Genomic DNA, 14352 nt, shown 5'->3' with positions numbered 1-14352 from the left:
TGCACAGATGCCAGGTCTGCATGCAGAAGCTGCACCATATTTAAGCAAAGTACTTTTGTCACTTAGATTTATATGACTACATGAAATGTTATTTGCATGCATCAAAAAACTCTCCATTATCAATATGCCTTCTTCTTTTAATCATATTTTTTCGCATTGTATAATTTCCTTATTCTACTATGCGGAAAGACAAAAATTGTTATAATGACAAATTTTACATTGCTCTGTGTTTTATATTTAAATTTGAATAACCGATATCATATGTTACTATTTTATAATTAAAGTAGCTAAAAATACAACTAATAAAAAATAAATATACTCAATATAAAAACTGGATAGTATGGGCCTTGCCTGCATGCTGCTTATTATTTAAACTGGGATACCAATAGTTTTATTAGCAGCTAGATTCTATTGCTTTGACACTGAGCAAATCACTGACCTTTGAGGTCCTGTCGTGATTGCAGGTCCTTTTGGTTTTGTAAGTTTATGTGAGGATATCATTAGTATTGATGGACAAAAAAAAAACAAAAACAAGAAAACACTGCCCTCTAGTGCTTAAAGAAACAACTGCAAATGTTTGCAAAGGAAGGAAACATGATGATCACAAGCCTATGCAGTATGTGCTTCATCATTGTATACCATGTTGGTTGAAGTGATAAAGTTACAATATAATGAAAATGCTTCATATCATAGAGGCATGTCAGGGGGACATATAAAATAAAGGTTATATGCAGTATATATACACCAATCAGCCATAACATTATGACCACCTGCCTAATGTTGTATAGGTCCCACTTTTGCCATCAAAACAGCCCTGACCTATCGAGGCATGGACTCCACTAGACCTCTGAAGGTATGCTGTGGTATCTGGCACCAAGATGTTAGCAGCAGATCCTTTAAGTCCTGTAAGTTGCGATGTGGGGCTTCCATGGATGCATCCTGGTGCCATGTGTTCTCCAGCTAAGTCATCCACATGCACACGGCCAGCCATGTGAGGTAACCCCCCCCTAAATTATCAGACCAGGCCACCTTCCTCCATTGCTCCGTAGTCCAGTTCTTATGCTCACATGGCCATTGTAGATGCTTTCGACAGTGGACAGGGGTCGACATGGGCACCTTGAATGGTCTGTGGCTACGGAGCCCCTTATACAACATACTGCAATGCACTGTGTGTTCTGACACCTTTCTTTCAGAACCAACCTTAACTTTTTCAGCAATTTTTGCTGTAGTACCCAGCCTTTGCCTTTGCCCCCCACTTGCATCAATGAACCTTGGCCACCCATGACCCTGTCGCCTGTTCACCGCTCTTCCTTCCTTAGACCACTTTTGATACCTACTGACCACTGCAGACCATGAACACCCCACAAGAGCTGAAATTTTGTAGATGTTCTGACCCAGTTGTCTAGCCATCACAATTTGGATCTTGTCAAAGTCACTCAGATCCATAAGCTTGCCTATTTCCTTCTTTTAACACATCAACTTTGAGGATGAAATGTTCACTTGCTGCCTAATATATCCCACCCACTGACAAGTGCAATGATAACATTATCAGTGTTATTTACTTCACCTGTCAGTGGTCATAATGTTGTGGCTGTCTGATTGGAGAGTCTGGGTTTGGAGGATTCCAGGAGAACGTTTCCTGCCCGATTGAATTTACCAATCGTAAAGTGGAGTTGAGTAAAAAAAATACCTTAGAATGTCTATGTTCAGGAAACAGATGAAGTATTAATTAGTATAAAACAGTGTGGTGAAATGGGACACAACTGCCATAAAAAAATTTTTGCATCATACTTTTTCATACAATTTTTTAGGACTTAAATTTGAAATGAGCTAAGTGCTTTATTTTAAAAAACTAAAATTGAATGAAAACAAAAATGAACTACCATTTCCTCTATTTTCTATCTCATTATAGTAAATATGGTTAAAAATAATTTTTACTCATGAAATGTGTATGGTGAGATTAGGGAATTAGCATGGATTTTCTTACAATAATACAATGTCTATGGTATTTTATTTAATTCATAAAGAGTGTTTTCAGAATGACAACACCTCTGGACTCTATGCTACCATATTATATTTATTGTGAACAGAAGGCTGTGTCTTACATAGGGCTTGACATATTAACATATTAACAATTTAGAACAATCCTCTAGATTGCACTATTTATGAAACACAATAGGATTTAAATGGTTTTACATATGTATGCAAAAAATTTAAATGAATAAGTAGTTGTTGTACATTGTATCCTACTATAGAACCAAATTATGAAATATAACATTATTTTAGGAGTTTTATTATTTGCTCGTCTGCAGGCCAGTTTCAGACTTTCTTCCTATGCTTTTTGACTTATTAATATGATAACGCTTTGCATTTTGATTATCTGATTTCTAGATTTGATTTATATGAATCAATACTTTTGAAGGTCAAATTGTGTATGCTGTGTTTCTCTTTTTGCATAGCTATGAGCTATGAATATGAAATTCTGGTCAAAATAGCAATTTCAGTGTCAGGAATGCTATGAATTTTCATTGGATTATAGTCTAAGTGTTCTGGAGTTACATGTAGTAGCAATTCGGTTGGAAAACTGTATAATCTGATATTGCATTCTAATACTTTTCCTGTTAAGGGATTAGAGCACATGGTTAGCAATAGAAACAAATTTTTTATTTCATAATTTAGATACCTGTTTAATTGTTCCTTATGCTTATGTTTTACAGGTAGTGATACATCTCTATGGTGACCAGCTTTACCTTCTTCCAAATGCAGCAGTCAGCTGCTGCAAAGATCCACAGATACATGTATTTTTAATAGATCTCAGTTTATAAGCTTTACTATTAATGCCGTGCAATGGTCACATAAGCTTATTGGAAGGAGTGCAAAGTCACTTCTGTGTTCTTCTTACCTTGACACTTTAATATGAACCCATAAAGACACAGCACTGAAATCTTACAAAACAAAAAATGAATCTATTTATAAAGCTACGAAGAAGCTTCCGAACACTAGTAATACTCTTAGCCACCTTCTGCCTTGTGAGTATAGTCGTTTCTGCTTACTATTTGTACTCTGGCCCCAAGCACTCAATAGTACTTATTGAGACAACAGCCCAAACGGAATGTGGTGATATCCATCTGTTACCATACAAAACAATAGAATTGAAGACTGCTAAACCAGCTGGTACCTCCAAAAAAGATCTCATGGTGTTACTTTTTGTAGAGAGTCAATACTCTCAGCTTGGCCAGGACATTGTAGCAATTCTGGAATCAAGCAGATTTCAATATCACATAGTTATTGCACCTGGGAAAGGAGATATCCCTCCTCTTACAAAAGACGGAAGAGGTAAATATGCAATTATTATATATGAAAATATTTTGAAGTATGCAGCGATGGACTCATGGAACAGAGAACTCTTGGAAAAATACTGCGTTGAATACAGCGTTAGCATTATTGGTTTTCATAAAGCAAATGAAAATAGTCCACCTACTACAAGATTGAAAGGCTTTCCATTACTCCTTTATAATAATGTTGCTTTAAAGGACTGTTTTGTAAATTCAAATTCCCCAATGTTGCACATAACTAAATCTTCGGCAATTGAGGAAGGACCTTTGCAAGGAGAAGACTGGACAGTTTTCCAATACAACCATTCCACGTACCAACCTGTTGTGTCAGCTCAGTTGCAAATACCTGATAAATATAATAATATTTTATCAAATTCAATCCCTCATGCCATGGTAATCCAGGATCTAGGCCTTCATGATGGAATTCAAAGAGTTTTATTTGGCAACAACTTGAACTTCTGGCTACATAAACTAATTTTTATAGATGCAATATCATTTTTGTCTGAAAAGAAACTTACCTTACCCTTGGACAGATACATTCTTGTTGACATAGATGACATATTTGTGGGAAAAGAGGGAACTAGAATGACTGCAAATGATGTTAAGGTAAGACAGTTATACTCATTGGACTTGCTTCTTGGTCTAAACAATGAAAGTGATATTTGTTAACATTTAAGGGTAGTTTTGCAATTGCTTGCATTAGTTTATACGTTTTTAACTTATATATAAATAAAGCTTTAACATACTTTAGACTTTTCCTGTGAACATACGTTGGTCTCTTATGGCTCTCCATTTCTTGCTCCTTATGAGAAGTGCAAGGTCAAGCTGGAAGACACGGCTAGCCATGCATATTGGCAATAAACTTAAAAGTGGTGGACTGTAGGTTGAGCCAAATACCATTCCTCCTGTATGTAGATGAAATGCTTCTTTGATGGTCTAGTAATCAGCTCTGATTTCTGTAGTCTCTGTGCCAAACACAGAGTGTTCCCAGGTATTCCAATGAATGGTACATATGTTTCAATGGGCTGCACAAATAATCTAATATGTGTTATTAGATAATTTAATAACATTAATTATAATAGATAATACTATTCTCACTGGGCTAGACAGAAGGTGGGGGTTAAAGTGGCTAATGAAGGAACAAGATCCCTAATTTTGGCTATTATGTTGTATGTGTGGATTTATATTATTTGGTTAAGATGGAACAAGCTATGTATGCATATAGGTATTTATTACAAAATTGTATCGCGGTGGTAATTAAGAATTACCATGAACATTTTTATCAATGCATTAAATTATTCAATGTAACTTTTCCTACTTACCAAACATGATGAATACACATGAGTAAGAATAGCATTTCCAATTTCCAAAGGATTTATGACTCCTTATGTTATCGCTGAAGATTGGTAAAAACTGAAAAATGGCAGAAAATTACACTTTCTGTCTTGTGGAAACTGTTTCCACCCAAACTTTCCACGGCCAGGTATAACACATGTCATGACTTGTGTATTTGTGCCACTATATATTCATCATTTCACTTCTTCAGTCTGCTCTGTTTCCTTGGGAGAGTTTGTGACAAAAGCCAGGAGGTATTTCATGTTGAACCTTCCTGTTGATCCAGAATAATCTTCTTTTTCAGCAACCCTTTATTAGACCAGTGTTTCCTAAAACTGTATTTGTACAGTCATTGTAAAGTATCTAAAACGATGATTCCTATAGAACAAGTTTGCATGCTACCTTTTCCAACATGAATGATGGCAAGTTAACTATAACAGGTCTACGTCAAAATAGTTCCAACCAAGTATAATAAGTACAGCAGAATGAGAACAATCACTTGACACGTTTTGCACACATATACCAGATGGCACATTGGATTAATTTCACTATTATTTATTTATAGGATAGCACTCGTATTCAACATTTACACATTATAGTCACTTATTTTCATATTTTCTTTGTATTTTCCATCCATCTAATTTGCCATATGGTACATATTACTCTCTTGAGGCTGAATTTCCACTTTAAGGGGTTTTACAAGGCTGAAACCTTTCCTTATCGATTGTATATCAATCAGTTCAGCTATTTTGGGGCATAACCTACCCTTCAAAATGTAGGAGGAGTCATGATTATTGATGACATTTTTACAATGTAAGGAATGCCTTACAATATGGCATTGGCACATCAAGAGATGGTTCTGGTTTTGCGGTGGTGTGTTTTGCTCCATGTGGATGTAAATGAAATGCTTAAAAGCATTAGATTGACACTTTCTAGTTTTGTTTCGTTCTAGTTGCTTTTACACAAAATTTACAAAGCCTTTCTCGTTTGTATCATGATGCTAGTCTGGTGAGGAATTTGGCCCAAAGCATGGTCAAAATATTTATGTTGTAATATAGTTTTTTTATATATATTATATAGAAAAGTGTTGGTAATCATTGTAATACATTGAGTCATGTTTGATAAAGTAATCTGATCTAATTTAATCTATCCAGTTATCTATCTATGTATCCATCCATCCATCAATCCTAAAGCTAGAAATGAAGGCATTATCAAAAATGGTTTTACTATAATTATAACTGCCAAACACAAAAAGTAATTGAACTTACTTAGATAAGTAGGCATATGTAAATGTGGCTTAAGTGTAAGAGTCACTTTTAATAAGCATCTATCTCTTGGAAAAGGCATTTTGCACTATTACAGAATCAAATTAGAAGCTGGCAAGTGCAGTTCAGATGAAGAAGGAAAGCAAAGGTTAATGTATTAGAACATTTTGCAGAATGTGCATTTATATTCGAGCAGTGTAAATTGCCATGTGATGGTCATTTAGAGAAATGTTTAATAAAGATGTATAGGGAGCTGAAATTGGGCTTCACCACATATTTTTTATTTATTTATTTTAATGTCTGAATCCACATTCACATATTAATCCATGGTCTACAACAGAATAAGTTAGGAATATAAAATGTTCAGGCAGGGATATTGCACATCTGAATTCAGTATTAGTATGCAGTACACATTTTACTAGAGCAGAATTTTCAATAAAATTTGCAAATATGTAGAACTCATGGCAGTACTGAACAAAAACTGAGATATTAAAGGACATTGGACATTAAAAGTAAGCAAAATTTAACATGTTTATCTCATGCGAGTATCGCTTTGAGTTTAATTGCTGCCCACAACTTCAACCTAGCTGTAGCAAGGAATATAAGGCTATACATTATGGGGAGTTTGGGAAAGATTAAACATCCACTAGTCCTTATGATTAAGGAACTGGACATCCCCTTCTCCCATTTATACTTACAAGGTGATCTCAGACACAAAACATTCCCTGACCTACTATACTCCCATTCCACAGGACATGACATGGAAAGAGGAAGAGGATCCTTTCACGTTTATGCATATAGTATCTGAGCACCCCTGACATGAAAGACTTTAATATAAATTTATTGATGTACTATGTGGGACAGAAGTGTAACTAATAAAGTTAAGTGGATCACATTGAGGTTATCACTAATCTGTGAGTTATTTGCAAAGGCATGCGACTGCCAAGTTTCTGGTGAGAGCATGCAAGAGATTGCAATGACAACTTGCATGTCCTTGTCTGTAATTTTTTTTACAAATAAAAGGGGGTGACAATTGACCCTACGACATTTTGAGAAAGAATAGTGTATTTTCTTTACACAGTTTATAAACCATATTTGTTTTTTGTTGTTTCTATGTACCGGTATATTATATTGATTTTTTAGGGCTTTAGAGCACATATATGCTAAAACTCGGAGCTCCTAGAAAAACATACCCCCTAAGTGTGGTCTACTTTCTATTGGACAGTCTTGATTTTTGGCACTTTCCTGCTGTCTTTTTTGTTGGCAGTGAGAATCATGGGCCATTTGAGGACGTCCACTCATCTCCCCTGACTCTCTTCTTCATCTCATCTCTCCTATTTCCGTCTTCAGGGATGAGAAAAATCTATTATATGTCAGTTAGCCAGTAAAGGTATCATCTTTATCAAATTGTCTTTCTCACTTTCTGTTCCTAACACTGTAAAACACTTTACCTTATATTAACGTATTTGCTCGATTATAAGACGAGGTTTTTTCCAGAGCAAATGCTCTGAAAAATACCCCTCGTCTTATAATCGAGGTCGTCTTCTAATCAGACCTCATTCTGCTGGGGCCGTGCTGCTTACCGGGCTTTGGTCGCATCAGCGTCTATGCTACTAGCAGCAGGAGAACAGGAAGCTAGCACAGTCCTCACATAACTCTACCTCCCCCTCCTTCCTCTGGGGGCAGGGCCAGAGAAGTTGCTCGCACAGCCGGGCCCCTGCAGAAGTCTGCGAGTGGGAGATCTGCAGTTCAGGTAAGGGGGTGGGGAGGGTTTTTGAGTAAGTATGTGTGATTAATGGAATGAATGAGTATTTAAATGTTTGTGAATGAGTGTGTGTGTGAGAGCATGGATGTGTAAGGGGGTGGTGGTGGTAGCATGGCATAGGGAGGCTGTAATCACACTACTATCATCCCCATGTTCCAGCATGTACTGGCTGCCTTGGCTTGATAGGAGTGTGATTGCTGTTAGCATATATATATATATCTCCAGAAATGCATTTTAACCCCCTATATGCCACTCAGCCCCATGATATGCCTTTTAACCCCCTATATGCCAGAGTGGCATATAGGGGTATAAGGCATATCATGGGGCAGAGGGGCATATAGGGGGTTAAAAGGCATGTCATGGGGCACAGTGGCATATAGGAGGGTATAAGACATTTCTGGAGGCAGAGTGGCATATAGAGGGTTAAAAGGCACATCATGGGGCAGAGTGGCAAATAGGGGGGTATAAGGCATTTCTGGGGACAGAGTGGCAAGCCTGGGGGCAGATGTGCATAACTGGGGGGGGCAGGTTGGCAAATAAAAGGAAATAATATATATAAATTTTTCTCAATCATAGCTTTTATTAAATAAGAAAATTTTTTTACATGAATTAATATTTACTAGTAAAACTTTTTTCCTATAGGGTAGTCTTATATTCAGGCTTTTTGTTTTTTTCCTAAATTAATATTTTGATTTTGGGGGGTCGTCTTATAATCAGGGTCGTCTTATAATCGAGCAAATACGGTATTAAACATTAACACATGGAGGTACGATAGGGGTGCAGCCAGTATGTTCTTTCTTAGCAAGTGCAGACATAAAGAGATACACTGGAAACAAACTTTGGCCATGATTTTTGAAAATCAAGGGCCAGCTCTGAGTTTAAATAAACGGAGTCATTAAAAAACAAACAATAGTTGGCACATAAACAATATCATTATACAACCTATTTACAGTAGGCATCATACTGACCTTTTCATAGCTGCTAGATTAATATGATAATTAACATGCTTTATATCATTATTACCAGTATTTATTTATTTTTTGTAAAGGACAGAAGAGAACTTTGTTATTTATTGTTCCATCTGGTCTCATGAAATGCAAGTTTCTCTTTTGCCTTTTGTCCTTTACAATGTTTATACCTAGGGGGAAATTTATTTTAACCATGAATATTTTTCTACTTTCTTCTATTTAAACTGGAAGAAACAAACAAAGTCTACCCTGGTCTTTTCATGTGGTTGCCTATGATGTGGAAACTTCAGACATGTCAGTTTAATTTATAGTGAAGACATCAAAAAGGACCTGAGCTGTAAAAATGAGAAGGGCTAGTCCAGAGTACTATATTATCTACATTATGCTACACTTTTCATGTGCACCGAATGGTACTAATTAAGACAAAGTGAGTTGACTATTCATTTCAATCATGTATTATATTCTTTGTATGTTAAATTCACTGCAGGTGTGTGTGTGTGTTTGTTCAGACAGGTTTCTTCTCCATTGCCAATTTGTATTCTACTATAGAGGAGCATTCACCTGAAACATGTCAGTACTTATTTACAGTACATTAGACAGAAGAAAAGTATAAATTGCAGTACAAACATGTCTCAATGGAGCCTAAGAAACTGTGCTTTATTTATTTATTAATTTTGTTTTGAAGTGGCTTCCTATTCCAATGCATGAATAAGGTCACTTTATAATATCATATAAAGCTGAATTTTTGTATCTGTTTGCTTATTGTCAGAAATGAATAAAAAATAAAAATAAATATAACAGTATACAATTCAACAATGATACACTTAAATGCATGTTTGTGATTTCTTCTGTACTCCTCTACATGTTCAGGGTTTTATCCTAATGACTGGACAACATATAGACGAACAAATCCTTGTAATGCCACTGACTGTAGTGTAATCTTTGAATTTGGTTCAATTTTAAGACTCTTAGCTTGCAGTCACATGAGAAATTAATTGTTCTTAGTTATATTGCTGGTTATGGAGTGGTGAATATTGTTTGACTTCAAGGAATTCTCTATCTCGGGACAAAACAGCAGTGCAGATATCAAACCCTCCCAAGTGATTTTAGCAAATAACTGCTTAGTGTAAGCATACAAATTCTACCAAGTAACTATTAAGATTAATAAATAATAATTAAGAAAATGTCCTGTAGAAAGGGTACAGGAGGGAAGCTTGTGCAGTGATGTATGGATGAAGAAGAATGCGAAGGGTGATCATTAGAAGAAATAATGAAGCAACTACAAATAGAGATTCTGCAGTGCAGCGAAAGCCACTCTGGCATGTGGGTATTTCTCGTGGCTATATTACGTTTGTGGTGTTTAATGTACATAAATAAGTGCGTGAACAAAATATGCAACCCCCTGCTTCAGCTTGGCACACAATTTATTAAGCAATGAGAGCATTAATGTAGATTATTCTAGCCTATATCTCTAATCATCCAATTATTTTCCATTTACATATGCTGGTGGACTTCAAATCTCCCAATACTGATGAAAATGATATGGGATTGGACACTAGAATCGTATGCTATTTTTGTGAAAAGATCGTAACCTACTTTAAATTAGACCATAGCTAACATTTTTCTACCAAAAAGGTTTGCTCATTCCACAGAAATGTGGCTAATAATAACAATATGTATATTGTACAAATTATGATGATCAATTTGTAAGGCCATTTAATAAATACACATTTGTATAATACTTCAACTGCACAAATAATGAGCAGAGGTAGACTATACATTTTGAAGGCATGATTAATTCTATTTATATATCATATGCATCTGCTTGTGTCAATAAATGTGTCCTCTATGTATTAATGAGATGACGTTGCATATTATATGGAGTATAATGGAATCTCACATATTTCCATAATGGAATATATTAAGTAATAATACCATGGAAATCTTATGAAATGGGTACTTTACAATTACTCTTCTGAAGCTGTGAAACTTTATTACAGGAATTTGTCATAGTATATCATACCCACCATATTATTAGAAACAGAATTACTATGGTAAAAATCATTCTAACCTCTTGGGTAAGTTTTTGTAACGCAGTCATCCATTTCTTTGATTTATTATGTGAATTTCACATTTGCACTATTTGCTGACTGACCATTGTAACCATGTAGAATACCTAGATGTCTCCAAAAAATCCCTTATGATTTTGTGGGACTGTGAGACTGGACATAATCCAGACATACAACTTTTCCAACAGCTTCTTTCACTAGTAAATTCCATAATATGGGTGGAACTATTACTAAACCACTAATCCTGGTTTCCCACAACCCCCACAAAACATTTGCCCTATCCCCTAGCCCTGGGTAGTACATGCTATGTAAGATCATTTGTCTTTCTACTGTCTGTTTAGATGCTACCAGTCCCGAGGACAATTATTATTATTATTGTTATTTATTGTTTTATATAGCGCCATCAAATTCCGTAGCGCTGTACAATGGGTAGACAGGACATAACAAGCAGTATGTAACATAACAAATTGACTAACAGAGACAACAGGTGAGTAGGCTTCTTCTTTGTATTAAGTCCTAGAATACAAAAACGTGCTTTTTTCCCCAAAAAATATGGATACACATATATTGGGCAAATATAAGGCACATTTGGGAAACAAAAGAACCTGAGGTACAGTAAATTGATATAAGAAGAAGACATATTGGCCACACACATGCCGGTTCTGTGATGAAAAATATATGGGCAAATGGAGGATTGGTGACCAATGGGCCTATTTATAATGTACTATGTATGTGCATAATGTTTCATTCTATAATGGTAGAACTATAATTTAATACACCGTATATATAATGTAATTGTCATTACCATTATAAGTACTTTTTCAACAACTACTCACACACTAAAATACTTAGAATTTAATAGACAAAATCGTGTTCTTTCACTGTGTCGAGAGAATTGCTGTTGTTCCTGAAAGTTATTATAATAAACAATGTGCACTTCTCCAGGGCCAGCACGGTTACTAGAACTCTGAACTCCCTCTACTCCAGTAACTCTATATAGATGAAGGCAGAACTATCAATTTTTCATTGCTCTGCTGCTCTCTTTGAGTCAGGACATAAAAATAGAGTAATGAAGGCTTTAGCTGGCAGGGATAAAGGTGACACTTTCCAGATAGGATTTTGCAGTGTCAGAAAAAAAAATTTGAATTATGTAAAAATTACAAAAGAACAATTTACACCATTTAAGATGAGAAATGCACTTAAAGTACATCTTGATTTCAAGCTTCTGGTATAGGCTTTTTTTGTATACCCAGCAAGACTAGTAAGAAAAATGCATACATTCAGTTACATTTCCTTAACAAAATCTCCTAACATTTGTTTTTATAACTGAATATTTTCAGAAATAAAACAAAAAATTAAAACAGAACAATATCTGGCACATTGTGTAAAAATGTGTGTGTATTATTTATTGCAATACATTTTAATAGTTTTTTTCTCTCTTTACAAATTGTCTTATTCTCTCTTTCTCTTGCTCTCTCTCTCTCTCTCTCTCTCTCTCTCTCGCTCTCTCTCTCTCTCTCTCTTCAGCTTCAGTATGGTTTTCTACTCATGTGGTGTGTGGCTGCATACTGGAACAACTGATCTGCTGGTGGAGCGGCAGTACCGGTAAGCACGCGGGCAGGGCTGGCCCAAGGCAAAATGCCGCCTGGGGCGAATTTTAAAATGCCCCCCCCCTTATCTACCCTTCCTCTCCCTCCGTCCCTGCCGCCCCCCCCATTATCTACCCTTCCTCTCCCTCCGTCCCTGCCGCCCCCCCATTATCTACCCTTTCTCTCCCCCGCCCCCCCTCCCCCCGCCCCTTGTACTTACCTTTCAGCAGTCCTGCGGCGAGTCTCCCTGTTCGGTCTCGGTGCACTCAGCATTACAAGCCGGCACCGAGACCGAACAGGGAGACTCGCCACAGAGGAGAGAGAGAGGGGCGCCGAGCGGGTACTGACAGCTTGGTAAGCGAAAACCACTCGGCACCCCTTTCTCTCTCTTTCGCTTTAAAAAAAAAGGGCTTGGGGCGGCAAAGTGCCGCCCCTTCAAAAGTGCCGCCTGGAGCGGTTGCCCCACTCGGCTCCATTGTCGGGCCGGCCCTGCTCGCGGGCCTACTGGCTGCACTCCTACTGGGCGTATGGCTGATGTGCCCGGTGGCCTATCAAGGCCTGTTTATATCTGAAGCTGTGTGTGTAACAGAAAAAAGGAACTAAAAGGAAGTAATTTATTTACAAAGTTTAATTGGTTCCTTTGTGCTGTTGATTTTCACATTATTTTGACCTGTATGGCTATAGTATACACTCATACCCAAAAACATTTTGAACTCCTTTAACTTTTAAGCATCAGAGGGACACTTGGGTGGTATGCATGAATGTCATAATATAAACCATCATAGCTGCCACTGGAGAATTGCATACATGGTAAATTCATAAAGTAAATATTTTACTGTACAAAGCATATATTTTATTGAGATTAGAAAAGTGCCATTATTATATTTATTTTCCAAAAGACAGTAACTAATGCTTGTTTTTTTCCCTTTTTCAGTCTTTATTCTTGCAGCGTAGGTTATCGTCACCATGTCGCACTAGTTCAATTGGGTATCATCTTAATCTCAGTCTGTGCCATAAACGCCTGCATGTGCATTACAAAGATAACAGAATGCTTATTGGAGACTGAAAACAAAATGTCAAATGTTACAACACTCTCGAATTTATAAATATCCAAAGGCCAGATATTTATTGTTTTTATTTTTTCTTAAAAAAAACTTGTTGCCAAAGCAGGTCTTTATGCAAGTCTGAAATCCACTTTCCGTATCTCTATGCTAGCACTAAGGTGTCATAGAGGTAAAAACTACAAATATGGATGTCATGTGGGCTGTACACACACACTTGCGACCCCTTCTGCTATGTCACAAAATAATATGCATGCAATTGTACCTGCAGCAATCCTGGATCAAACAGAAGGCAGTCTGGGTGAGAAAACATGCTCCCACAGTATCTAGGCATCAACAACAGAAATCCCCAGGAACCAGCAATGTTCATTCTGCATATGCAGTGTTATTATTATAAACATATATGATTTTTTGCCAGAGCATTAAAACTAATTTAGAATTAGTAAGAGACAGTTGATGGGTGGCATCTTCTGGTCCAAGTACCCTCCCCTGGCCCTTGCCCTCACCTGTAACTAACATTTGTAGTAGCAGACACACACAAGTACACACACTACCTCTAAACCATACTTACACGTTCACACTCTTTCTCACACAAACATACTCAATCACAACTCAAACCTCAGTACCTTGCTACCTCACACCTGTAACAGCACTACACACATTGTCATGTGCACCAGTCCAAGTCAGGCCAGCCCTGACTTGGACTTGGAGTAAAGATTCTTTAATTATTTCACGTATTGGATTTCGGGAACAGCAGCCAACTTGTGCATACATTCTCTTTTTTTAAAATACAATCAAATACAACAAGCACTCCAATGTACTCTTTGCAAGTTAATTAATTAAACTGTAAATACAATAAAGACTACCACACATCCATCAAGGCATAAGGTCACTTTTAGGTTTACTGTACAAATACCTTAAAATAGGTCTGCATAATATTTTAATTAATCACATGTAGAGAATTA

General features: G+C 36.6%; 1 protein-coding gene across 2 annotated transcripts in view; it reads left to right on the top strand.

Moving 5' to 3' along the window:
- Positions 1-2960: 2960 nt before the first annotated feature.
- LOC149289355 (N-heparan sulfate sulfotransferase 4-like) overlaps positions 2961-14352 on the top strand; it is a 94639-nt gene continuing 83247 nt past the window's right edge. For both annotated transcript variants that reach the window (XM_089490701.1, XM_089490700.1), the window contains exon 1: positions 2961-3941. In XM_089490701.1, coding sequence (XP_089346827.1) covers positions 2961-3941 — 981 coding nt within the window. The remainder of the gene's footprint in view (positions 3942-14352) is intronic.

The sequence above is a fragment of the Sceloporus occidentalis genome, unplaced genomic scaffold (genome assembly GCF_023333645.1).
Source record: "Sceloporus occidentalis isolate IW3139 unplaced genomic scaffold, rSceOcc1.0.p SCAF_46, whole genome shotgun sequence".
NCBI lineage: Eukaryota > Metazoa > Chordata > Lepidosauria > Squamata > Phrynosomatidae > Sceloporus > Sceloporus occidentalis.
This window is presented reverse-complemented; position numbering and strand designations above follow the sequence as displayed.